Below are 27,683 nucleotides of genomic sequence, written 5' to 3'. Positions count from 1 at the left end.
TTCCGTGAATATATGTCATTTTAAAAAAGAATAAATCCTTATTTCATTTTTGGAGATGATGTGAAAGAGGTTTTATTTACTCTAGGCTTTTCCTGTAGGTCTCTTTTCCCTGAAGGAGAAGGCAAAGTCATTCAGCAGGTTGTGTGTGTAGTGGAGACGGGCTATTGAAGAAAGAGGAGGACTTGAACAAAGCTGTCTGTCTACAGCTGTATTTTGCATTCCTTATCTGTGAGGATTGCCTTCCAGTAAATCCTTTCTGTACTGACCTGTGTTTCCTTTGTTTCCATTTGTTTTCTGGAGCACAGATTTCTTGGGCCAGTTCTGTGGTACTCCCCCCCCCCCCCCCCCCCCCCCACGCTTCTGGTTTCGTTCTTTGCTCTATAGACACACACACACGTGTGTGTGTGTGTATATATATATATGTGTGTGTGTGTGTATATATATATATATATATACACATACATAAATTCCCTGAAGTCATTGGCTTGCTGACTTGATAATGTTATTAATTCCAGACAGGTAATATGATCATTAATCGCTCTGCAGTTAATGTTTGTTCTGTGGTACAGGCTTGAGGCTATCACATTTGCAACTGAAAAATTCATGTGGTCTTTAAAATTGTGTGTTTTTTTTTCTTATAAATCTTCCTGTAGATTATATCATATGTTGTCTAGAAATCACACCATTTGCTTTGATCTGTGATTTTTTACATGTAAATTGCTTGTATGTCTTTTGCATTGTGACATAAATTACCTTACTCCATTGCGTATCTAAAAGAAGGGTGCAACCAGTTTGTTCCCAAATTATGGGATCCGTGTCGTACCCTAGCCAGTTAGGAAAACAAAGAGTTACAGTGATTGTGACTTTTCCTCCCCACCTTCTTTGATTGCAGATTGCCTGGCTCCAGCTTTGAGCAGGATGGCAAAGGTGAAATGAGAGAAGCCTGGTCTGTGTTGAGGGGAGAGCAGTATGCTCTTCTGGGTTACATTTAAGTTTTGGGTTATATTTAATAAATGAGGTTCATCTATGATTTTGTTATTAGGTTTGTTGAAAGGTGTTTGTCAAGGCATCATGATACGGGCTATCAGCTCTGGGCGGGTTTCTGTGTACAGCATACCAACTCCATACCACTCTGAGCAGACTGCTGGGCAGGTAAGAGTTATCAGCTATGCTTTAAAACAGAAACATGTTCTGTTAGTTCTATGTTCTTCATATATGTAATTGCTCATAACTGAAGTAATAGTAATTTCCCTCCCCATTTATAATTTGAAATGACAATTGCAAGGTGACCCAGAAATATGTGGGTTTCATGTGTGACATAACTGATAATGTGAAAGGCATGATCTTAATTTAAATGTCTCTTAAAAACTAAAAGAGCAAACACACCAAAAAAAAAAAAAAAAAAAAAAAAAAAAAAGGAGAGATACAGTGGCTCTTCTTGTAGAGCTCTTCTAATTGATGTGTGTCTATCTTTAGGAAAATCCATATATTCCCTACTACCTGTCCTACCAAGAGGGCTTGTGTCAGAAATACCATTTTTTCAAATGGAAGAGGCTGTGTTTCTGGAGAAGATGGTTTCTGGGAATACTGCCTTTGGTTTCTTTAATGGTTACAGTAATTGTGCTAGTCCTGCACTACTCATTCTGTAAGTGTTACTGCCTAGCATAGTGTGAATGGGATGGGTGTTTTGCACTGTGTGAATAGTTAGCGTAAAAAGCTCTGCTCTAAATAGCTAGACATTTAATGTGCGTGTAATTACTGACTTTCCTTTCTCCTTAACATCTTCACAAACGGAACAAAATGCACAATAATTAGTGGTTGATAGTTGCACAAGATTAATGATGGTATATGTTTTATTCCTAATTGTTTGTCTCTGTTTCTGAATACCATCATGATAATTGCTATCATTTCTTCTAAGAACCTATAGGAATTAACCGTCTAACTTCACTTTTTCAAAACAGAATGGATAACTGATTTTTATACGGTTCTTCCCAAATCTCAACTTATAGACATTAAAATCGTCTCTCTCCAGGAGGATTGCACTGTAAAATATGGAAGTTTAACAATTAGAGTTTTATTAGTAAATGCTTATCTGAAAGCTTTGCAGGAGATGCTTTTATCTGAACCTATACCTCATTCTTCTTCTCTCTGTTATTCTACCGGTGGAACTGTCTCAGCACTCTTGTTGTTAGTATTTGTTTCTCTTAAGAACTAATGCCTGTTGATGCTAGGACAAATACATTTTTCTGCAAGCTTCTTGTTCTGGAGTCTTTTCCATAACGTTATTAGATGTGGTAATTTTTGATGCTTTTTTCTCAGCTCCAGCTTTCTCTTTTATATATATTGGTGGAAGTGTAGAAATTCCTAATCTGACTTACACAAATGATCTCAGTGATCCAAAATCACAGAAATTCCTCCTGCAAGCAGAAGCAATCCAAAATTACGTAAGTTCCTATATAAGTATAGTAATTATTTAAAAATATTTGTTACAGAATCAAATTGAGATTGAGGAGAAGATTCCAGTTTGAGACACATTTTTTTTCCTTTCAAAGTATATAAATTTAAAATAAACAAGTGGCTTGGAGGCGTACCATGTTAGGAATGCAGATAGACAGAGATATCTGTCCCTCGTGGTAAAAAAAAAAAAAAAAAAAAAAAAAAGTGTCTGAGAGGTTTAAGGTTATGGATGAACTATTCTTAAACAAGCCTAGGAGTCTGTTTTGTTTTGGTATAGTTGAACGCTTTTCCTTGCTACTTACTTTCTCTTTGATCTGTTATTTATTTATTATAGCTTGAATTTGATTCATGACCTTTTATTTTGTTTTCCTTTATTCCCACAACAATGCTTGCTTTCTAAAAGTTCTCATGCAGGTTTGTATTTTTTAGATCAATATTGTTTCTATGGTACTTGCAAACAGAAGGCTTAAACACAAAGCAGTTCTCTGTTAGCCTGTATTTTCCAAAAGGGCTAATTGAGTGTCTCAGAGCTGCTTTGTGCATAGCCAATACAAGTTTTCATGTCCAGATTGCATGACAGAAATTTGCCACAAATTTTAGATAACTATGTAAACTCTTAAAAAAAAAAAAAAAAAAAAAAAAAAAAAAAAGCTGTATTTATAAATGCTTCTTTTCCATGGGTAATTATCAAGGGTTTTCTCAATGTTCTTGTAAATGCGATGGCTTATTTTTTAATGGAAAATGAATGCACATTTATGATCATTATTTGACACATTTTGTGAAAATTACTAATGGTGTCTGTCATATGTAGGATGTTTGTTAAGGGAAGAAATAAGATAAATACTTTTTAACATAACAGATTATATTAACGGTAAAACATAACACTTCACATTTTTTTTAATATATATATTTTGAATTGTCAGTTTGCAGAATCCTATGAGTATTCCACCTTGGGAAAGTACTACTTGAAATCTGTAGTGGCTACATTCAGGTAGGTAGGTTTACATATGAGATACTTAATTATGTTACTCTAGTCTTTTTGGTTGATTTTAAATGAGTTATTTTGGGATAATATGCAGATCTTTATATCAGGGAATGAAAGACACATAATAAAGATGTGAACTAAGCTAACAGTGTGATTCATGGTCTCTGTAGAAATGGTGAGTGAAATGGAGCCACCCATAAACAATTAACCTACTGTTTTTTGAAATCATAGTTCGGCATGTTGTATTTTTTTTTTTTCCTCTGCTACTTATTTTGGTTTTGTCTATTTAAATGAAGTTCCTTTTTAACCCCTCCAAACAAAATTTAAATGTGCAATTGTGGGCAGGGCACTCTATTTAAGCTCCTGCTGAGAAATGCAAATACATTGAGCAGATGTATTGCTGTCCCAAGTCTCTGAAAAAATCACTAAAAACTTCTGAAAGGTCAGTCCGTAAGCCATTTTGGAAGGAGGTTTGTGATGAACAGTCTCTTGGAATCACTGGAACATTACTTTGCGTTTGTACTTATGCAGATAATTTATTTTAACATGAATTGTGTGCAGTGTTGTATCAAAGTATGGGCATAAAATTATATTGTTGTATAGTGTGTAGCCTCAGTTAAAATATATCAAGAAAAATGCATCTAGAACAATATGACCTTTTAATTATACAGCAGGGATGAAAACATCCAATTCCATATAATTATTTCAAGGATTTTCTGTTAGGTGTAGTTGTCAGTCTCTGTGTTACTGTTTAAGCAGTATATTTTCCAAGAATTTCTAATGTATTTAAAAAAAAAATTAAAAAATGTTGAATGAGAGAGCTTTTTGCCACCATGTGAAGCTGCAGCCCTTGGCAGTTACAACTGACTATAAAACTATGCAAGCCAAAAATGCAGACTAGTGGAAAGCATGTCCAAAATACTAATTACAGTGTATTTATGATTATTTATTTTTTTTTCCCCACACACAGTGAAGGAGAGTATGGACTTCGAGCTTACTACTGGAATACATTCTGGGCACCACAAGATATTGTTGATTCTCTTAAAAAGTTAATCCCATTGGAACAAAAAGAAATCAGTAGTAAACAAATCCCTCACATGTTCAGTACTTCTGTGGAGAAAGATTTTGATCTTGTTACAATGGAGCTTTTTGGTAACAATGTACTTGTCATTTAATATCTATTCTGCCTATTTTGCTTTCTTCAGTTTGTGTCTTTGGCTTGTGTAGCTGACAGTTGTTAAATTTCAGTTTCAGATTCCACAGAATATGATGTGATGCTAAAATCAGGTAATTATTTTTCAGTTCAAAGCAGAATTGCTTTGGGGGAAAACATATATCCAGTAAAAGGAAAAAGACATTTTCCCAATTATTCTTATATGGGTGTAGGGCCTATGAAACAAACCAGAGTAAGGATCTCCCTGGCCTATTTTTGCACTAAATAAGGGCTGGTTTGAAAATGTCTCACAGCTTTTAATCTGATGTGCTAACTAGAGTGGTTGACGTTGAGTAGTCCTCACTGAATTGCAGTGAGCTGTGGCTCCTTGGCATTTTCAAAAAAGCTACTGCATAAAATTATACAAAATTTATTTACCTTATGACTAGATATTTTTTTTTAATCATATTTAGTGTTCAGTCAAATACTGGAGAACTTTAGTTAGCTTTGCCTGAATTTTCTATACCAAACAAGCCTCAAGATTAGCTTCCTATACTTAGTGTTTGCATTGCATGAAGATGGACGAAGAAATGTCAAAGGAAGCAGTAGATTTCCATCAGAGATAATAGCAGTTGCAGCCAGGTCCCCTTCTCCTTGTTGCATGTGTGATGAACCAGTGGTGGTTGTGAAGCATTGTGCTTCCTTGCTGGGAGCAGGGAAGCAGCCTGGAAGGGAAAGGGGTAGATTTGTGGAAGTAAGTGACGAAGAGATTAGAATAGTCAAGAAGTGCAGGTAGGTGATTGTTGCCACCTCTTCTGAAACTTTTGCCAATAACTTATCTTTCAACTTAACAGTTTTTCAGACACTAATCTAGATTCTTTTGTGTAGTGGTATCCTTTGACCTGTATGCCAAGCCAGGTAACAACAGAACTCTAACTCTGATGAATCCCAAGAAGTCTTTTTATCAATGGAGGTTGCGTGTTCCTTCTAACTATGTGGTGAGACTGGTAGTTACCACTTTGCATGGTGTCGCTCCAGAGAACTGTGCATCACACCACTTATCTGCATATGATTTCCTTCTTCCTCTGCAGAACAAGATCATTGCAAGGTATGGTAGTACAGGACAAAGATGTTTTTGGAGTTGTACAGAAAATCTCTGAAACTGCAGAGTTTTAAATTGATATTAAACAGGCTGCCAAAATGTAAAACCCTCCAATTAGATCTTAATTAAAAATCTTGAATAAGGTAATGAAAAGATCTTCCATATTATCCACCCCCACTGATTTATAACTCCATTTTTTTTTTTGCATTCTATTTTTTCAGTGTTTGATTTCATACAATTATTGATACAGAGATAAAGGCTTTAATTTTTTATAGTACTGTATTCTGTTACTTAGAAAATATGTCCAGTCACAGGCAAACCTCTGTTGAAAACAGGCTTTTATCTAGAGAGGACTTCCTCCCCAAAGTCCCTTTGTAGTCCACTTGCATAAATGATATCAGATGATCTTGAAACAGCTCTTGGGACTAAATGTGAATAGGTTGAAAAGTTTTGGAGCTTGTTATCTGTTGCATAGGTGCTGCACAACACTTCTACCCTGAGCACTTGTGGCCTTTTCAGCACTACCCACTTCTCAGTACTATTGCTGCTACTGAAGTAACCTAATCCAGCACTGATTTTCTGATTCTTCTTTAGGTCTGAAAAACATAGGGTCCCTGTTAGGCAAGAATATCTGTGATGCTTAGCCTGAGTGACTCAGCCTTTATGTGATGAAACTCTAGCATTTCATGTAGTATCAATGAAGTGGAAGAATGAAAGCAAAGTGGTAGACAGGGGAACACTTCTGAAGCACAGATGACCAAATCAGTGTTGTTTTTGCCCAGCTTCTCAGCAAAGATGACAGGAATGTGAGTTGTTTTTTTGTTTGTTTTCTTTCTTTCATTTCATTTCTTTTTTTTTTTTTTTTTTTTTTTTAAATGCAATCTTTGTAATCCAGGTGGTGTGGATCTGGGGCCTGGTCGCCTCCTGTTATACATTTAACTTCATCAAGAAATGTAATGTTGCTTACCTTCTCACTGGACAAAAGAGAAGAAAGGAACATACTAAAAGCTCACTTTCAGGCAATCCCTAAAGTCAGTAAGTGACTAAGTATAAACAAATGTCTTACGTAAGCAGATTTATTCCTCATTACCTCAAAAAAAAAAAAAAAAAAAAAGCTGATATTGCCCGAATGTGTCTTATATCTGGGGGAGTGAGTGTTGGTGTATAAATCAGGCAATTGTGATTCTGACCCACTTAAAATAAATGTCTGAGAACTGAACAAGGAATAGAGAATATCATAGAATCACTGAATATCCGAAGCTGGAAGGGACCCACATGGATCATCAAGCCCCAGGCCACACTGGACCACCCAAAAATCAGACCCTTTATCTGAGAGCATTGTGCAAACACTTGTTGAGCTCCGGCAGGCTCGGTGCCCTGACCACAGCCCTGGGGATTCTGTCCCAGTGCCTGACCACCCTCTGGGTGCAGAACCTTTTTCTGACTCCCAGACTGACCCTTCCCTCGGGTCCTGTCGCTGTCCCCAGAGAGCAGAGCTCAGCGCCTGCCCCTCCGCTCCCCTCGTGAGGGAGCTGCAGACTGCCATGAGGCCTCCCTTCAGCCTGCTCTGCTCTGGGCTGAACAAACCCAGTGACCTCAGCTGCTCCTCATACATCTTGTCCTCTAATCTTTGACCATCTTTGTAGCCCTCCTTTGGACACTGTCTCATAGTTTTCTGTGCTTCTTATACTGTCGTGCCCCATACTGCACATGGTACTTGAGATGAGTACCCAAACCAGTAAAGAGCAGAGTTGGGCAATCACTTAATCACTTTTCTTGATCAGCTAGCGATGCTGTGCCTGGTGAACCCCAGGATATGGTTGGCCCTTTTGGCTGCCAAGGCATACTGTTAACTTACATTCAACTTGCTGACAACCAGAGTGCCCAGATCTCTTTGCACTGGACTGCTCTCCAGCCTCTAGTCCCCCAGTCTGTATGTGTATCCAAGGTTGCCTTATCCCAGGGGCAGAATCCAGCACTTGCTCGTTAAACTTCATACAGTTGATGATTGCCTGTCCCTCTAATCTGTCAAGACCTCTCTGCAAGGCCTCTCTACCCTTGAGGGAGTTGACAACTCTTCCTAATTTAGTATCATCTGCAAACTGACTTAGTATGCATATTCTTTGGTATCGAAGATTTTTCTTCTTCCTGATTGCTACCCAAGTCATCTTTCCCAGAGATTACTCACACTACATAGATAATGCTGTTGTCCATGAGTAACAGAATCAGAGTAGGCAACCAGATAACACTACAGGCACTTTGTCTAGACAAACGCCCCAGTGGCAGAGTAGCACTACTACCAGTTTTGTTAACTGCTCCCCAGCTCAGGGGAAGTGTGTTGATGAAAAATTGAAAATGAGAGCAAAGACTTCTAATATTAATCTTTGATCCTTTTCTGAAAGCACTTTTCAATGTAGTTGACTGTATAATAAAAGTGGATCCAAGTCCCAAGAAATACATTCCAAACCTATGGAGTACTATGAATTTTTCAGATGTTTTGGGTGATTAGTAAAATATTTTGGATAAGCCCTAATGCTTTATGGGAGATAGAAAAGATTCACAAGAGAAAGTTAACCCATGGTTATTTGGTACAGTCCAAATGAAAGTTTTTGACATTTAAGAAGTCGTTTATTTATTTTTTTTAATGTGGAACAAATCATAGAGGATACCATATCTGTAAGCTTCTGAGGAGGTTATCCATTTGAACTTATGCTTCTGTGGGTGTTGTTTAATCAAACACTCTTCCTATGGGCATTGAAAATTAGAAATACTTTGTTCTGAAGATGTGTGCTCAGAATTATGTAACACCCAGTCTGTGCATCAAAATTATGGTACTTTAAAAAATTTCTTCAGTTTCACTAACATACATGTTTGCATTCCTTTGTTAGCTAAAGGAAAAGCAAAAACAGTAGGGAATGGATATCTAGGAGAATTTTTGGTAGAAACTGAAACCTCAGAGATATTGCTCAGAAGTGGTATGCATTTTCAGACAGAGAAATGACACATTCAAACTTCCTGGTTTACATGAAGATAATCAGAGTTTTCACTCATTGAATGCTTTTTAATTTCTAAAAATGTCCACGGAAAGGTCAGAAGGAAACTAGAAGCAGGGGGAGGGATGTTCTATTGTGTACGCATTTGATTCATTCTTCCATTTCATGTCAAAGAATATTTTCTTAAAACTCCAGTCAGAGGTGTTCTGTACATGTTCTCAATTGAAATTTGATTTAAAAAAAAAAAAAAAGTCAGATGAGGAAGCTGGAAATTACATGATTCTCAGTTAATAGAGGCAAGAACTGAGCTTAATTACATGATTCTCAGTTAATAGAGGCAAGAACTGAGAGTCTTTCGAGGTTGTAGAACTCGAGGTTGGGAATGACAAGGTCGAGTCCCTTTGGGTTAGGATCGGCAGGGACAACAAGGCTAGTGTCCTGGTCGGGGTCTGCTATAGACCGCCGAACCAGGATGAGGAGACGGATGAGGAATTCTACAGGCAGCTGACAGAGGTTGCAAAATCATCAGCTCTTGTACTCGTGGGGGACTTCAACTTCCCTGACATATCCTGGAAGCACAACACAGCCCTGAGAAAGCAGTCTAGGAGGTTTCTGGAGAGCGTGGAAGATAGCTTCCTGACGCAGCTGGTTAGTGAGCCTACCAGGGGAGGTGCCCCGCTAGACCTTCTCTTCACAAACAGAGAAGGACTGGTGGAGGACGTGATCGTCGGGAGCTGTCTCGGGCAGAGTGACCACGCAATGGTGGAGTTCACTATTCTTGGCGAGGCCAGGAAGGGGACCAGTAAAACCGCTGTATTGGACTTTCGGAGGGCTGACTTTGAACTGCTCAGGACACTGGTTGGTGGAGTCCCTTGGGAGGCGGTTCTGAAGGGCAGAGGGGTCCAGGAAGGCTGGGTGATCTTCAAGAGGGAAGTCTTCATGGCGCAGGAACGGTCTGTACCCACGTGCCCAAAGACGAGCTGGCGGGGAAGAAGACCGGCCTGGCTCAACAGAGAATTGTGGCTTGATCTTAGGAGGAAAAAGAGGGTTTATAAGCTTTGGAAAAGTGGGCAGGCCACTAAGGAGGACTTTAAAGAAGTAGCGAGGCTGTGCAGGGACAAAATTAGTAAGGCCAAAGCTCATCTGGAGCTCAATCTGGCTACTGCCGTTAAAGATGACAAAAAACGTTTTTATAAATACATCAACACAAAAAGGAGGACTAAGGAGAATCTCCATCCTTTACTGGATGCGGGGGGAAACTTAGTTACAAGAGATGAGGAAAAGGCGGAGGTGCTCAATGCCTTCTTTGCCTCAGTCTTTAGCGGCAATACCGGATGTTCTCTGGATACCCAGTACCCTGAGCTGGTGGAAGGGGATGGCGAACAGGATGTGGCACTCATTATCCATGAAGAACTGGTTGGTGACCTGCTACGGCACTTAGATGTGCACAAGTCGATGGGGCCGGATGGGATCCACCCAAGGGTACTGAGGGAACTGGCAGAGGAGCTGGCCAAGCCACTGTCCATCATTTATCAACAGTCCTGGCTATCGGGGGAGGTCCCAATCGACTGGCAGCTAGCAAACGTGACGCCCATCTACAAGAAGGGCCGGAGGGCAGACCCGCGAAACTACAGGCCTGTCAGTTTGACCTCAGTGCCAGGAAAGCTCATGGAGCAGATCCTCCTGAGAGTCATCATGCAGCACTTGAAGGGGAAGCAGGCGATCAGGCCCAGTCAGCATGGCTTTATGAAAGGCAGGTCATGCCTGACGAACCTGATCTCCTTCTATGACAGAGTGACGCGCTGGGTGGATGAGGGAAAGGCTGTGGATGTGGTCTACCTTGACTTCAGCAAGGCTTTTGACACTGTTTCCCACAGCATTCTCCTCAAGAAACTGGCTGCTCTTGGCTTGGACTGGCGCACGCTTCGTTGGGTTAGAAACTGGCTGGATAGCCGGGCCCAAAGAGTCGTGGTGAATGGAGCCAAGTCCAGTTGGAGGCCAGTCACTAGTGGCGTCCCCCAGGGCTTGGTGCTGGGGCCGGTCCTCTTTAATATCTTCATCGATGATCTGGACGAGGGCATCGAGTGCACCCTCAGTAAGTTCGCAGATGACACCAAGTTAGGTGCGTGTGTCGATCTGCTCGAGGGTAGGAAAGCTCTGCAGGAGGATCTGGATAGGCTGCACCGATGGGCTGAGGTCAACTGCATGAAGTTTAACAAGGCCAAGTGCCGGGTCCTGCACCTGGGGCGCAATAACCCCAAGCAGAGCTACAGACTGGGAGAGGAATGGTTGGAAAGCTGCTAGGCAGAGAAGGACCTGGGAGTGATGGTTGATAGTCAGCTGAATATGAGGCAGCAGTGTGCTCAGGTGGCCAAGAAGGCCAATGGCATCCTGGCTTGTATTAGGAACAGTGTGACCAGCAGGGCTAGGGAGGTGATCGTCCCCCTGTACTCAGCTCTGGTGAGGCCGCACCTCGAGTACTGTGTTCAGTTTTGGGCCCCTCGCTACAAGAAGGACATCGAGGTGCTTGAGCGGGTGCAGAGAAGGGCGACGAAGCTGGTGAGGGGCCTGGAGAACAAGTCCTACGAGGAGCGGCTGAGGGAGCTGGGCTTGTTCAGCCTGGAGAAGAGGAGGCTCAGGGGTGACCTTATCGCTCTTTTTAGGTACCTCAAGGGAGGCTGTAGCGAGGTGGGGGTTGGCCTGTTCTCCCACGTGCCTGGTGACAGGACGAGGGGGAATGGGCTTAAGTTGAGCCAGGGGAGTTTTAGGTTAGATGTTAGGAAGAACTTCTTCACTGAAAGGGTTGTGAGGCACTGGAACAGGCTGCCCAGGGAAGTGGTGGAGTCACCATCCCTGGAAGTCTTCAAAAGATGTTTAGATGTAGAGCTTAGGGATATAGTTTAGTGGAGGGCTGTTAGCGTTAGGTTGGAGGTTGGACTCGATGACCTTGAGGTCTCTTCCAACCTAGGAAATTCTGTGATTCTGTGATTCTGTGATTCTCAGTTAATAGAGGCAAGAACGGAGTTTAATCATGTTACAAGTCATTATTCCAACTCTGCATAGAGAAGGATCCTAGCAAGTGAAGTGGGCTCACAAGTTTAGCCCATTTGAGCTAACTGTGTTTGTTGTTGATGTATTTCTCTCCCAGTGTGTGGTGGTCATTACATATCCTGGAATGGAACTTTGAGCTCTCCTTATTTCCCGAGTTACTACCCTCCAAATATTGACTGCAGCTGGATCATACGAGTAAGTGATGGGAGATTTTCTGAGTTGTGGTGACTTACCTCATGTGATATAGACATAAAACTGGCTGAAATGTTCTTTGACGTGGGTGAAATGAAGGGAGAGCATGCTAAGACCACTGCACCTGACTTATTCTAGTACACCCTGTTTTTTCTTTCTTAATGTACATGTACCATCTATGGGAGAGAGAAATTTCCAGCTTCCAAAAGGTTGTGTTACTAGTGACAGATGCAAAATTGTGGATAGGATGACAATTCCTAACAGCCAGAGTAAATGGCTAATAGTCTGTGCTTTGCTTCTATATTAGGAAAAGAAATTATGAGACATGATTTACATGACCTTATAATACACAATACACTATTTCCCTGAATTGTGTAGAATCAGGACCTTCTTAATTATTTTATTTGACCTACTGGAACCACATGATAATGCAAACATAGCGTGAACCTCAAGATATAGTACTTCATTTTGGCTGCAGGAAGGTTTTATCTGGCATGTTCTGGCCAAAGGTTGGCCTAAAAATCTTTCTATATATATGTTTAAATTAGAAAGTTTTTGGTTCCTCAAAGGTGCTGAAGTGCATCATAAAGAAGAAAAAAAGGCAATATTTTCTATTTGATAATAAGTAAACAAGATTTACTATCTCAGAAGCTTAGGCCTTTTATGGTTTGTGGTTGTGTATGTTGGGATACATGTCCTTTGATTTTTAGGCACCATTGCCAGCCTACAAGCTCTCCTTAAAAATCCTTGTAATACAAATTCAAGAGAAGTCGCCAGGGTCCAGTAAATGTGACAAAGACTGGTTAGAAATTGAAGGAGTTAGGTGAGTAAATACACTATTTTCTGACATATTAATGTGTTCTTTAATGTTCTATGCAACATGAAACACCTTAAGGAAAAAACATCAGTGTAGAACGATACATTTCAAGAAATAAAGGCATACTTTCATTGAATTACAGTAGAATAATATTCTTAAACCTGCCTTAGTACTAAGCATTTGTCTTTAAGTTAATTTAAGCATCCTGCTTTTCCTGCAATGGTAAATATTTACTTTGCTGTGCTGCTTGAGAGCAACCACATAGAAAACTGTGGGATTTTATACAGCTGCAGTGAAACTGTGAATTTCCTGGATATGATACTGATGTGGGTGAAGAGCTTTTGTTATCTGAAATTTCATTTTCTTTGCAAGTTACTCTTTACAGATTGTAACTGTTTTCAGTAAATAAAGCAAATTAGGAGGGGGATTGGGGGTGTTGAGGAGGGAGAAGGGGGAATATTCAGAGTGATTTGTCTCTTGGAAGGAATGTACTGAAATAGCAACAGCTTTTGGGTTTGGTTGTATGATATCATTGCTGGATTTGTAACCTCTGGAATTTGCTAACCTAAATGGGAAAACTGAAGGCAAGCATGCTAAGAAATGGTTGGTATTTATAAGGTAGATTCTGATGCTGATTATCTTGCTGTCCCAGGAAAGCTGTGGGTATGGTGGGTTGGAATGGAGTGGACAGCATTTGCAAATAGGCTTTATAATATTTCTGTTGCACTGAAAAGTTTTTAACACTTAAACCACCACCCCCAAAAACAAACCAACAAACAAACAAAAAAACAATGACAACAAAAACTTATCTTTACTACTTTTTTGGCATTTGTACCCTTCAGCAGTAGAAGTAACTGGGTGGTAATGGTCATTTTGCTTAGAAATTCATTGTTCTCTCTTTTGCCTGTCAGATACTGTAAAGATAATTCAGAAGACATCAGAAACAAAGAATATGGCTATTCTGTTGCAATCAACTTCCATTCTGATGAGCTGGTCACCCATAAAGGGTTTTATATTGAATACAAAGCCTTCAGTCACACAGACCGTAAGTGAATAAGCATGCACTTGGATTCTTAAGGAGCTTTGACAGACAAACAACACACAAGAACTCCATGTGCCTTTTTTTCCTTAATTTATTTTCCAAGAGGAATGCTTGAAGTGTTATTGTGCATTTTATTGAACAACTAGATGTAGAAAGTTGGGTACATTATGCTTTTAGTTTCTAACTATTCACAAAATTTCTGTAAAATGGAAAGTGGAAATGCAATTTTTTTACTTTCTGTAGAACTAGTTATTTGGTATTTTACCAACACCTTAAAATAGCCAAGCTGCAAATAGTATGGCAGAGAGACTCTAAGCACAACTATTTTGCCAACGTGAGTGTTTTTTTTCTTTTTTGAGACATCCAGAGGGTGAAACAGGGATTTTAAGAAGATGGAAACATTTACTTGTGTTTTTAATTAGACAAGACATATATGCAGTATATTCTTTGTAAATGCTTATTTTTTAATAATTTCTAGATACATGCTTTCTCTTTGTATCTAAACAGACCAACTTCCTTTTCCCAGTTAACCTCTAGGGAGCTAAATTCACTGTGACTTCAAAAGATCTGATTGTGAAACCTTGGATCCTCGGGTTGCTTTTACCAAGTGCACTTCTGTTTGTTGTTGTCTTAGAAGTATTTATGTCTGAAATACATTTTTTTCTTGCATCTCATCAGAAATAAGGGCAGAGTGACTCCTGCTTTGAGCTAGTGCTGGCTCAATAGTGTGCATTTTCCTCCTGCCAGCATCATGTGCTAGGCAGTGAACAGGATTAAATGACTTCAGGTTGGAATTGATTAGATAAATAGATAAATGTGGGACAAATGTATTTTGTCCTTCAAACTGATTTAGCTGTTAATTTGCGTTCAGTGCTAGAGGGGAAAACATTTAAGTCTCCTTGACCTGGAGAGAAGCAGGAACTTTTTGTATGCTTATTCTTCTACAGATATTTGTGTATCTGCGTGTAGAAGCCAAATCCTAAGACTTTTTTTTTGTGTGTGTGTGTGTTAAGTCTGAAGAAGTGGAAGAGAACAAACATTTCTGATATATTGCTGAGAAACACCTTTGCCTAGATATTAATAGTTAGCTTAAGTGAAAGTGAAAGAATTTCTAGTTGAAAGGCTGTTTCATAATGAAATTTCTAGGCCTGAAAAGTGTTTCATAAAACATTTACATCAAAAAATTCGGAGTGTAGCGGGACAGAGATGAATTGGTAAAACATTTTTACATTAGGAAACTTGTGATGCTAAGCCTACTTGTGTCTTTTTTCGTTATATCCTTGTGTGTCAAATGTATTATCTTAAAAAAAAAAAAAAAAAAAAGTGAAAAAACACAGATGCTTGCTATCAACTGTAATATGTACCTCTGCTGCATCACTTTCAACCCTCAAAGTTGATCTTAATTTATGGAAGTAAATGTGAATTTAATTTTCTACATCCATTTAATAAATATTGATCCATTTAATTCAGACAGCTTAATAAAAATCTTTGACAGATTATGCCAAGTGACATAGCACTTAGTTTTTTAACTTTCAGTTGAGTTTGTAAATGAATTAGCCTTGTTATTTAATAGCCATTTTAACATTTCTTCATGACACAGTCCTGCCTTAATGAATTTAGTCTGTGACAACATGTTAGTGCCATTAATTTCTTGTTTTTTAGCTTGTCTTTGACAATTTAGATGTACAGATGGAATGTGCACTTCTTCAGGCAATCAGTCTGATGGTTGGAAAGGCTGTTCAGATGGTAGTGATTAATTATTGGCAGGGCAATTATTTCTCATTTGTGTCCTGTAATCAGTTTGTTGTAGGATATTTGGAAAGACTGAAGTCTATAAAATACTGGCGGCTATCTTTAAGGTGACATGAAGGATACAGGTGAAAATTGAAAGGTCTGGAGGAGAGGCCATGTCATGCATCCCTATAAAGAGTGGGAGAACAGGAAAAAATGTGGATTTTTTCACAGTCTTCACAAGTTAAGCTTTAAAAAAAAAAAAAAAAAAAAAAAAAGGAAACAAAGCAACAAGTAGTTGAAATAAACTACTTGTAAGTATTGAAAAAATGTATCAAATTGTTAAGAGCAATCATGATGGAGTTTTTGATTTTGTTTTTGATCTATGCCATGAGAAATATAGAAGAAGTTGTACTTTAACAATGTATTATGTCAGAAACTTAGGGGAACCAAGGTGAAAGCAAACTACAGAAAACTGTTTTCAGAGTGTGATTGCCAGTGGTTCATTGCCAAAATGGATATTTTCTTATATTGTTATTTTGACAGTATCTGTTACTGGACAGCTCATAATCTCTGATAGTGATCTATATGATGGGCAGATGATTACAAAATTAAAAAAATGCCACACAGTGGGAAGAGGGACAGATTTTTAAATGTATCTGATGAACTGGAGAATATGTAGAGAAAATTATATTAAATTCAAAAAAGTATAGGTTTGAAAATAGGTAATTAAATATTTAGGTGGCTCAAAATCTGTCTTGAGACTCAAAATCATACAGCTGTTTTTCTTTTTTCTTTTTTTTCTTTAAAACAAACAAAAACCAAAAAGCATCACACTAGGATGTAAGACAGAAGTTTTAAGAGATCTTCCCAGCTGCCTGTGGGAAGGCCTTAGCTAGAGTACTATATCCAAATTGCACATCAAAGAAGATGGGAAACAATGAAGAGGTTCCAGAAAGAGTTACTAGAAGGTAATCCAGTGTTAGAGAGCAGAGCACAGCACAAGTTAAATAATGCAGTGAATCTTCCCATCCCTTGAAGCTATCAAGAAGGTAGATTTATGTCTGACAGAGATGGCACAGTAACATCAAGCTGACCTGTAGCAGGGAAGGTAGCACTAGCCAGATATGAGAGATAGAAAGAATTTACAGACCTTTCTTCTTCAGGTTGTGAGCCAGAACAGTTGAACTGTGGTGATGAGAACTGTAAGCATCAGTACAAGATCTGTGAAGGTGATGATAGCTGTGGGGAGGACAGTGATGAGAACTGCTGTAAGTATATATTTTTAGTTATTGTTTGAGAGATGGTGCAAGGCAGAAGCAGGGATATGCTCATTTTCTTTTTTTTTTTCACAGATAAACTGTATCTTTAAGTCTGTGAATCTTCCAGTAGACATGCTGATTAGAAATAGAGTTGAATTCTCTGTGTGTAAGAAACAAAGCCAAGCTTTTTTTTTTCCTTCTAAGAAGTACTTTTGTAGTAAATGTCCATTAACTTGCTGGAAAAGACTTTAAGCAGCTATTGCTAATTTTGATGGCCAGCCTATACCATCTTCTTCCTCCTACAACAGAAAATACATTTTTTTTAAAGGGCTCCCCCTTCCTTTTTGTGGGTTCTACTTGTCTGAATAAGTATACAGTACAAGTTTACGTGAATTCTTCAGATTTTTCTGTCCATAGTTAAGAAAAGTTTGGAGAAGTGCAAGGAAAGCAAACAGCATCTCCAAATGCCTATCAATAATAGAATTAAATACACAAAATTGAGAAGCTATTTTTCTAACTTAATGAAATAATTTACCTTTAACTACTCTCTGCTGTGGTTTAACTACTAAGTATTCCCTGCTCTGTTTTTGCAGCAGGACTGATTCATGCTGCTGTCACAAGTGGTTGTCGCTGTTTAATACAAATGATATGCTCAGCCTCCTGATAAGGACCTATGACTGAAGTAAAAACCTGTTCTATTTTGATATTTCTTCAAATACTGATCCCTGTGCAAATGAAACATAAGGTGTAACCACACAGATCCACTGGGGTTATAAATGAATCCTTAGAGATGTCCTCTGACTTACAAACTCAATGACTAAATGTAATAACAGTATTGTTATCTAAGAATCCTGCTCAATACTATCTAATTTGCAAAACAACTTCAATTCTCTTCTGATGTGATCTTAGTGTTACAGTCATCCTACTTCACAGTGCCTTTTCATAGAGTGTGAATGGAAATGATTCTGCATTATTACTGAATTTAGTAGTTCTGTGTATTTTGTCATAGCACTAAGTGCAAGTTTCATAATAACGAAAATGTAACATGCAGAGTATAACTAGATTTTGGGATAGTTTAGACAAATTCATGAAGCTAAATCCAGGATAACAAAGATTTATTTGGATGACATAACCACAGCTTGATGGTGATCCTGTTAAAATAGCAATTTTTCCCCCAACTACTGCCGGATCAGTAAAAAATAATGTAAGGGAGAGAAACATAAATTTGGGGAATTCTGCCCTTTTTTTGCCATGTGCGTGTTCTTTATGCCACTGTTAATGACATTGCTGGTACTACTAATGCCTCCCTAAGGACTTGCTGCATTTTGCCTCTAATATTTGCCTTGCTTTGAATCTAAGGTCCATGAAGTAGTCAGCAGTATGTCCTTGTTTGCTGGAAAAATCCCTGCCACTGTGTAGAGGTCACTATAAACAACTGATAATAAGAATGATAGCAATGGATGCCCACTGCTGAGATCTGTCAGGATTCCTGCATAGTAAACTATGATAACTCTTAACCTAAATTTTCTTGGAGGAAGATATAAAGCTCTTCTATGATATGTGCTCAACTTTCTCTTAAAAACAGAGCTGACTTCTAGATGACATCTGCTACATAGATGTATAATTTGCAATGCCAGTACTGTTGGTGAAGATAAAACAGCAGATCTGATGAGCCTAGTTCACTCAGTTTAGAGTTAAATAAAATGGGAGTGAGGGCAGTTGAAGGCTCTGCTGTCTTTCCTCACAGATGGTGGAGATTTAAATTAGTGCAGTCGTTAATCTGAGTAGAAGATTCCCACTGTCCTAGTTGATACAGGGACCAGTTTACACCTGCACAGACTATGGCTTCAGGCATGTTGGAATGTGTGGCTTTGAACAACCTTCACAACAGATGAGTAGGTTGAATGTGCATGTTTTTATAATCACTTGAAATCATGGCTTTAAACATGTGACATTGTCTTCTCTCTCATTTCAGCCTACAAAAGTTGCTTCCCTTATACATACAAATGCCTTAATGGTAAATGCTTGTTGAAACCAAATCCTGAGTGTGATGGGAAAAGAGACTGTGCAGATGGATCTGATGAAATGAACTGTGGTGTGGTAACATTTGTTTGAAGATTAGTTAATGACATGGGAAACTAAGTAAGGAATTGATGCTATGGTCAAGTAAAAGTTGATAACATCAGACTTGAATTTAAAAAAAAATGCTGGTAACATCTGTATGAAAATGTCTGTCTTGAATTTTGTACTTCCTGTTTTAAACTCACTGATCCGTCTGTGATGACTTAATACAAGTGAATACACATTTACAATTTATTAAATTAGTAGGTCTTAGTGTTCATTTGAGCTGAATTAAATAGTTAAGGATCTGTGTAAGGAGAGAAGGAATAGAAGATCTTATTCAAGTAATGTTTTGGTAATAACCCAGTTTAGGATTTTCTTTCTGGGTTACTAACCTCCTAAGGGATCTGTAAGGGTGGATAGGCAATGTTTGGTGTATTCCTAATGTACCCATTGAGTGAAAAATGGGCAAGTACCCTTACCTTTGTTCCAATTGCACACTAAGAAAATATGTTTTTGTTTTTGATTGGTTGGTTGTTTTTTATTTATTTTCTTTTTCAGTGGCTTTGGGGTATGTAGGTAAGTGCTTATGTATTAAGCATGACAAAGTAAAATGATCTTGCATTTTCCTTTACTAATTTATTCTCTTATTTCTATTAGCTTGTGGAAGACACCTGCTTAAGAAAAATAGGATTGTTGGAGGTGAAGATGCAAAACCTGGAAAGTGGCCCTGGCAAGCAAGTTTACAAATGGGAGCACATGGACATGTTTGTGGTGCATCTGTTATTTCCAAGAGGTGGCTTGTGTCTGCTGCCCATTGCTTCTTGGATTCTGATTCTGTAAGGTATGGAGTGGTTATGCTGTCATAGAGTTTTGCAATGAGAAGTTGGATAACCTCAAAATGTTGCATTCAAAAGTTTGCAGTAGGTATTCCAGGTGTATATAAATTGAGTCAGCATATAACTCTGTGACGTATCGGTACACGAACCCTTGACATATTATGCTGGCTTTGAAAGTCTCAAATATTGGAAGCAGTTATTTTGCTTCCATTGACAGTGAATCCTGCATGACAAAACACACTTTTGTTTTTGATTTAGGGTAAATGTTGTTGGTTTTTCTTTAGTTTTGTTTGTTTTTTCCTCCCCTTTTGAGTCTACGGCCTTTCTCTCACAAGAAAAGAACTATTTCTTGATAAGGAGCAAGTAAAGCTCACCAGTGTTCAGTTGAGGTAGTGTAAATTGAGAAGGCTTCTAAGTCATTTACGTTTCAAAATGCATAGAAAATCATGCATTTCAATTTCAGTGATTGAATGTGTTCTGGACATAAAAGGCAATTGCTGAGACTAAGATTGGATTCATGGCAGTATGCTGGACATCATTTACCATAAAGATTTTGTAGCCTTTGTCTAAGACAATCTTATACTCTAAATTATACAATATGTTTACACATACTCAAACAAGATCGAGATCATATTTTTGCTTGTCAAGCACATCACGGTTCTTTTGTTGCAATGTGTACATGTGATATGATTGCACATAAGTTTTTCAGTTGATGAAGAAAGCATCATATGCCTGTGCTTTACATTCAAGATAAAACAAATGCCCTCACGATAATACTTGTTACTAATCCGCTAGCACAAGTGTTGCATACAGTAGGGGAATGTGCATTAGTGCATTAATGGGAGAGGAACTACGCTGAATAAAGGTTGTTGATACATTGGAGACATAGCAATTCAGAGCGTGTTTCCATGAAATAGTCTAGCTTTTATTCAGCATAAAGGTGGTTGTACACAAAATTTTCCTGAGCTGTAAATGCATCCCAGTTATCCTTAAATGACTAGATGGTCTCTCTTTTCTCCAGAGGACAGAAACATGTATGTGTACAAGGACAAAAAAGCTATTTTTTTCCAGTTCTGTATGCCCTGGTGTAACATGATTTAACTTGAACTCTGGTATCTGAGGCCTAACAGCTTTGCTCTGTTGCAAAGTGTCAGCATGACTGTTAGAGAATTCTCAGAATAACTGACCATTTGTACTTTGAGTAGGGTTTTGATGCTTGTGCTTTGGACCATAAATATTTGAAGACTGCAGTGACATGCTGAAATAGAATATAGTTATGTTTGAATAGCCACTTTCAAGTTTAATTATCCAATCTGCACAAAGTAATTTAATGATTGAAACAGGCATGTTACTTAGCACAAGTATGACCAAGACCCTGAAGAACCATTGCTAATGTGAAATGGCCATGCGCGTTTGAGGCTTGTATGTCAGAACAGTTTACTTTGGTCTACTAAGACCAAGGTTTGACTTACGACCACTACTGGTTCTTACTTGAAATAAGTAATACATCAACTCTAGTTGAAAGTTTAAATGCAGTAATGACAGAGTATCAAGAAACTTATTGCTAATAGCTCGATCTGGTTCTGCTTTGGCTAGCACATGTGGGCCAAGGTCAAGACAGGTGATCTACCCATGCATCTGTACCTCTGTATTTTTTTTAACCTGACTAAGATTTGACCTTTGTACTCCAACGGGGTTGGTTTCTGTGCCAACAGAAAACTATACAGTTGTGTTACAGAGTGAAACTGCATGGTTTACAACAACATAACATGTACCACTCTGTTTTCATTATCCCTGAATGAAAGCCAGCTTTGTAAGTATTGCAGAGTATATGGAATACTTTGCTTATGGTAAAGATGGGTGAAAAATCTGCATTGCATGGAACTGATCTTATAGCTCCAGGAGGTTGTTATTTTCAAAATAGAATTTTATACTGTCAGTTAATGTTTCAGGAGACACAGACTATATATAGTATGTCTATCCTCCTAAGTGGTATTCTACTCCAGTCACTGTTTTGATGAATCTCAACAAATACCAAACTGTATATAAAGCAGAGTGAACTGATGCTGCATTACTTTGCAATGGGCTGTTCTAAAAACACTCTCTTTACAGATACTCGGCTCCTTCAGGGTGGAGAGCATATATGGGCTTACACACTATTAATGAAAAAAGCAATCATGTAGCTATGAGATCAATCAAAAGGATTATTGTTCACCCACAGTATGACCAATCTATCTCAGACTATGATATAGCCCTGTTGGAGATGGAGATGCCTGTATTCTTCAGCGAGCTGGTACAGCCTATTTGTTTACCAAGCACCTCTAGAGTATTTCTTTATGGAACTGTCTGCTATATAACTGGCTGGGGAGCCATAAAAGAAAATAGTATGTTCATTTCCTGGATATACTTCTTGCAAGCTTGGCTTAATTTTATACTCTAACAATGAAATATTTATTGTCCTAAGAGAAAAATGCCTGTGGTTAACTTAGGTTAATAAAAAGCTTTAAATTGTTCCTGTAGCTAGTCTGTAAATTCTGAATATTTGTATATTAGGTAATAACCCATACTCTGTAGGAGGCGGTCAAAGATGGTGTCACACATTGTTGAAAAGCACATGATCATAGATTAACAAACACAAGCCCCCTTTCATTCTCATGGTTCAATTTATCTGGTGAATAGGTTATAAGCAACCTTCAGGTCAGGAAAACAGGAACTTGAAACTGCAGAGGAGCAAGACCTTGTTTCTAAGACTGCGGTTGACAATATGGGGCCATGAACAGAAATAACTGCAAAAATAGTTTGTTTGTTTGTTTGTTTTTGTCTTAACTAAAGGTAATTTCACATATGCCACATGAAGAGTTCTGCCTGCACAGCTCAGAGCAGCATGCTGAAGCAGGGAGGCAGAAAAAAAGCAAGCAGAGTTGGAGGAGGGGTAGTGGGGGAGCATGCAAGATCTTGGCCCTATCTCAGCATCAAACTGGAGCCAGCTCTGAGACCTGGGCAGCACCTCCTAGACAGCTCCTCAGCATTGCAGTAGTCCCTAGTGTTGCATGGAGACCTAATCCTTCATTAATCCTCCATGTTTGATTAGAAGCCATCTATATGGTAATACTGGAAGCTGCTAATACTTTCATAATGTGAATTAAAAAAAATTAAATCTAAGATAACCACATAACAGCCTAATAAAGTGCAAAGATTTTTTCAAATGATGCCTTCTTGTACTGTAACAACATAATGCAGGTAACATTTAAATTCAACCTAAAAGTATTGGGGGGGGGGGGAACAAAATTTTTCTGATTTGCTTATTTGATTTCTATCCCACTCACAAATGAACAAACGAACCAAAAGCCAGTACTTTTGATCATCCAGGTATTAAATAGGTTATTTTCAGTGTTGGGCCAAAACACGACTGAGCATATGTAGTTAACAATGACACCCTATGACAATGCTACAGTACAGAATCAAACTTTTAGTATAAATTGTGGCTTACAGGCTCGATTTCCTCACCCCAACCCCTCAGCTTCATTCCTCAGCTCCTTACCTAGAAGTGAAAAGATAGAAAACGTAAATTTCATTTACTAGGACTTAAACCATGTTTGGAGCACACCCATAATGCAAATAACAAAGCTTTGAGCATAATTTGAGATGGCATTCAAAAGATACATTGTGTGGAATCTTGTATTATAATGTACATGGCTTTTTCTTTTTTATTACTTTCCAGCAGAAAAAGTTCATAAAAAAGGCTGAGGAAATGGAAAAGGTACAGTGGTGGTACATAGGGTTGTCTATGTCTAGAGTTGTCTACGTAGAAAGCAGTGTTCAAAATCTGAATGCAGACCACATTTGAAGGGAGAGGAATTAGTTTTCTGCTTCCAGTTGGGTAGATTTTGATTTTAGATCAATTCTCCTTTGTTTAGATAAGTGATCTCTGTGGTAGAGCTGCCATAACTTCTGCAACATTTCTATTTTTCTAGGTCATCTTGCCAGAACACTGCAGGAAGCTAGAGTGAGAATAATTAATCAAAGCATTTGCAACAAATTGTATGATGATCTCATTACGTCACGTATGCTGTGTGCTGGGAATCTTAATGGTGGCATTGATGCATGCCAGGTAACATGGGGCTTGGCAAGCAACTGCAAAGAAAGGTTTGCTTTCATTGGAAAACTGTTCAGAATTTAGGGATAGCATTTTGTTGCTTTTTTTTTTTTTTTTTTTTTTTTTTCCCCTTACTAGTAGAGTGAAATGTCTTGGATGTACAGATAATTTAATACAGTAATTAAAGGCTCTAGAAAATTAGAAAGGAAATTTGGTACAGATAATATCTGAATCTCTTAAGAAAGAGATTTCTTTGCAAGAAATACAAAACACATAGGTAAGATAAATTTGGTAAATGCAATTGCAATGCTGCCTCTTAGTTTCATATGCTCATTCATGTGTATAATGATGAGTTTTGATTACATCATGATCATGAGTTACATGACGTAGTTTATTTGCGCGTGCACTCAGAAACTGCTCTTTGGACACACTTGAACTGTCTTGGCTCTGCCTTCTTTTTTCTTCCCATTTGTTAAACTAGTTATGCACTTTGTCATGATTTAAATGTTCTAAGATGAATATCCCCTTTCCAAATTACAATCATTCCAAATTACAATCATGGTCATTTTACCAGATACTATGTAAAGGGAGAAAAATGTTACTGATTATAGACTGTGGTAATTTGGTAGAAATTTTGTGTAACATATAAAGTTTAGTGCTTTACCGTAATGGGAAAATTTTTGCAAGATCATAGCTCTTAATGGATCAAACTTCTTTATACACAATGGGCTGTTTGTAGGATCCTCCTGTAGTCTGTAAATTCTAATTCAATGGAGTATTATTTTTGCTAGTTTTATGTGTGGTTTGTTTATAACCTTAGGCCTTGGAATTGTTCTGCTTAAAACATGTTGCAATATACCTAATACTTCTTGTTCCTCCAAAATAAATGTTGCTTAAAAAGTACTGTTCATTTTTTTAAATGGTCATTTTAACCAGTTTTGCTATATGCCATACTGGTCAATCCAGTTTTCATCAGAACATGTTTGTGCACAAGTATGCTGGCCCTCTGGACCTTTAACTCCTTAGTCTGGGTAGCATGTTTGATATTTTTCTTTCTGCCTCCAGTATATTTCCTGTGCAATGCTGGAGAATAATGATGTTGGCAGTTTAGGAAACCCTTTTACTACAGATCAAGCCTTGTAGGCATCCTTATTTCTTTATAGACATGTAACTTGTACAGTACATTCCCAGTTTATGTGAATTTTCCAAACAGCTTTCATCTTTAGATGATGTGATACTTCAGTGAGAAATAGTGTGTGTTCTTTTAGACTTAGTCATCTTATCACTCTAGGCTGGGTTTTCATGGTTCCTCTTTTCAGAATCCTTCCTCTTTCCACTGCATACAGTCCCTCAGTCTTTCGGAACCATCTGTGTAATTGGACAGAATGTTGGCCAGCCTCCTTTCTCAAATCACCTCAGGATCAGCCTCTTGGGATGATCAAAAATGCCAGTATGACAGCAGCCTGAGAGAGAGAATAACTGTTCTGGCTTTTTTTTTTATCAGTTTCGGTGATAAAAACACCAGTTATGTTGGATACTGCTGATGGCTTTCTGTTGTTACTCTTCTGAACACATGGCTTTCTTCTGCCCTCTTCCATGTTTTAGCTCCAACTGGGGGCACCAGACAAACCGCAGACTTGTGTATGGGTTTGCCTTGTATGCATGAAGAGAATCTGCAGAGATGAGCTGCATTTATAAGCTTTTAAAAGTGAACTGATCTGTTCACTGAAGGCATGGACAGTTAAAACATAGGGCACAAATCACTTTTGAGCCCAAATGCATTTTGATCCTGTGAACTGATCTAAATAGGATTTTTTTTACTTTTCTACATTGCTGTACAGACCTGTATGTTCCCTTTGAGAAGCCAGTTCTTATTTGCATGTCCCTTCAGGTCTTTTTTCTTCTCCTTCTTCTATGAATGTAGCTGCAGTCTCGAATTTGAAGCTGCTAATACCTAAACGTGCCTTTCCATGGCATCTTTTTGCTGCCATTTAACCTCACAGAGAATTCTGCCTTCAGTCTGAACAGTTTATGGTCAAATGGTAGCAGCATTCCCCTTTTTCATCCCTGTCTTTACCTCTGCCCATTCAATTTGTGATCACTTGCTTTATGAATTCTGTAATGGGACATTAGCAATGAGCAATTTTTTACCTTCTTGCCTTTCTGTTGTATTAATTGGTGTGTTACTTATGTAACTTAAAACAAAATGAGTAAATTTGCTATTTTATCTGGGTGCGCTCTATATAATATACTCTATATATAGTATATATAGAGTATATAGTAGATGCCAATATTGAACTGTAATTTGAGAAAGAAGAGAGACAGGTATTTACTGTCCCTATGTAACTAACTTTTGCTATAGTGGTCTGTGTTTGGTGCTAATGGCTCAACACCCTTCATTTTAGGGAGACTCTGGAGGTCCCTTGGCCTGCACAGGAAAGGGAAATAGATGGTACCTTGCCGGCATTGTGAGCTGGGGTGAAGGATGTGCTCGGCGCAATCGTCCTGGTGTATACACTAAGGTGACAGCACTTTATGACTGGATTCGTCAGAATACAAACTGATGTGCGAAAGGAGAAAATGCAGATGATCTCCATTATGAAAGCTGATTCCTACAGTAGTCTGTCATGGACATGAAAATGCTGTTGGTTGTTTCATTGTGAAAGAATGCACTTTCTTAACACAGTAACTATCATTTGTTATTCATCCAGCAGGAATTGTTTGGATTCAGAGCAACTGCACATTCCTTATGGATTCATCTTCCTTATCCCCAGCAGCAAAGCCTTAAAAAAAATATATAATAAAATAAAAATAAAAAATGGGTTGGGGGGGTTAGAAACTGGAGGAGAAAAAAAATTTCTCCCCTCCTTCCATCTCTGAGATGCACATGTATCTCTCCTCCTATCTGTATATGTCGCTGCATAGACCTATGTGGATATATTTGGGATGTGGCCATGAATACTAACATTCACTTAGTGATGTTACAGGATTCTAAACATGAATAATTATTTCATGTTTCTTCAAAATACAATTAGTATAGTAAGAATAGTAGACAAATCTGAGATTAATTCATTCTGTAGTTATGCTGCATTACTGTTGTTTTCTGGACTGTAACTTTTAGGCTGTCTCCTGTGCTTCTACTAAAACCACCAAAAGTTTAGCTCACAAACATTAAGATAAAAAAAAAGGCAGTAAGAGCATAATTTATTTTATTGGCATAACATTTAAAGAAGAGGAAAGGAATACTGAATTCTAATGAAACAATAGGAAACTGCATGTCAAAATGCATTGAGAAATATGTTTCAATTAAGTTCCCAAGAAAAAATTCTACAAGACCTCACAAACTACCAGTTCCTTAGCAAAATGCCAGGGATTTAGAATACTGTCCATTCTTATCACTTTTATAGGCTTTATTAGATGTATTTGTGCATGTAGCTGATCAAGAGAATATTGTATGTTTGAGTTAATCGCCTTCTTTGATATTAGATTATGGTGAAATCACCAAAACCAGAATGATTTCCTTTATAAAAGGAGGTGGGAATCCGATCTCAACAGGACTCAGATCTGTACCCTAGAACGTGAGTTTGTATGTATCCAGACTTCAAGATGACTTTTTTTTTTTGTTCTTTTTCTTCTCCCCCTCCAAACAGCTGAAGACTCAGCTGTCTCTCATGTTGTAAGTAGTGCGTAGCAATTGTAGTGGCATTGTGTTATGGTATATTGGTCTTCAAACCAGCATGAGCATAGTGTCTGGGTGATAGAAAGCTAATGTCAGTGGCTTCACTGAGATTCTGGTACCATAAACTGCACATACACCTGGCTAAAATAAGGGGGTACATTGCTGCTGCTGTCTGAGGAGAGAAGGTACCACATATGCAGGACTGGGTGAAACACAGCACAGT

At 38.3% G+C, this 27,683-nt stretch overlaps 1 protein-coding gene across 1 annotated transcript; it reads left to right on the top strand.

The window, feature by feature from the left end:
- Positions 1–1,071: 1,071 nt before the first annotated feature.
- LOC309877389 (suppressor of tumorigenicity 14 protein-like) lies at positions 1,072–26,403 on the top strand (the record flags this gene model as incomplete). The annotated part of the gene is made up of 17 exons (XM_082758675.1): positions 1,072–1,152; positions 1,477–1,645; positions 2,320–2,444; positions 3,381–3,448; positions 4,413–4,594; positions 4,691–4,729; positions 5,484–5,703; positions 6,593–6,732; positions 11,839–11,936; positions 12,644–12,756; positions 13,662–13,795; positions 16,690–16,794; positions 18,761–18,880; positions 19,507–19,690; positions 21,798–22,069; positions 23,660–23,796; positions 26,187–26,403. 17 exons carry the CDS (start codon positions 1,072–1,074, stop codon positions 26,343–26,345), a joined length of 2,346 nt encoding a protein of 781 aa, XP_082614801.1. The 3' UTR covers positions 26,346–26,403.
- Positions 26,404–27,683: the final 1,280 nt, after the last annotated feature.

This window comes from Aythya marila (assembly GCF_965140915.1).
Source record: "Aythya marila genome assembly, chromosome: 1".
Lineage (NCBI taxonomy): Eukaryota > Metazoa > Chordata > Aves > Anseriformes > Anatidae > Aythya > Aythya marila.
Note: the sequence above shows the minus strand (reverse complement) of the source record. Positions and strands in the feature narration are given on the sequence as shown.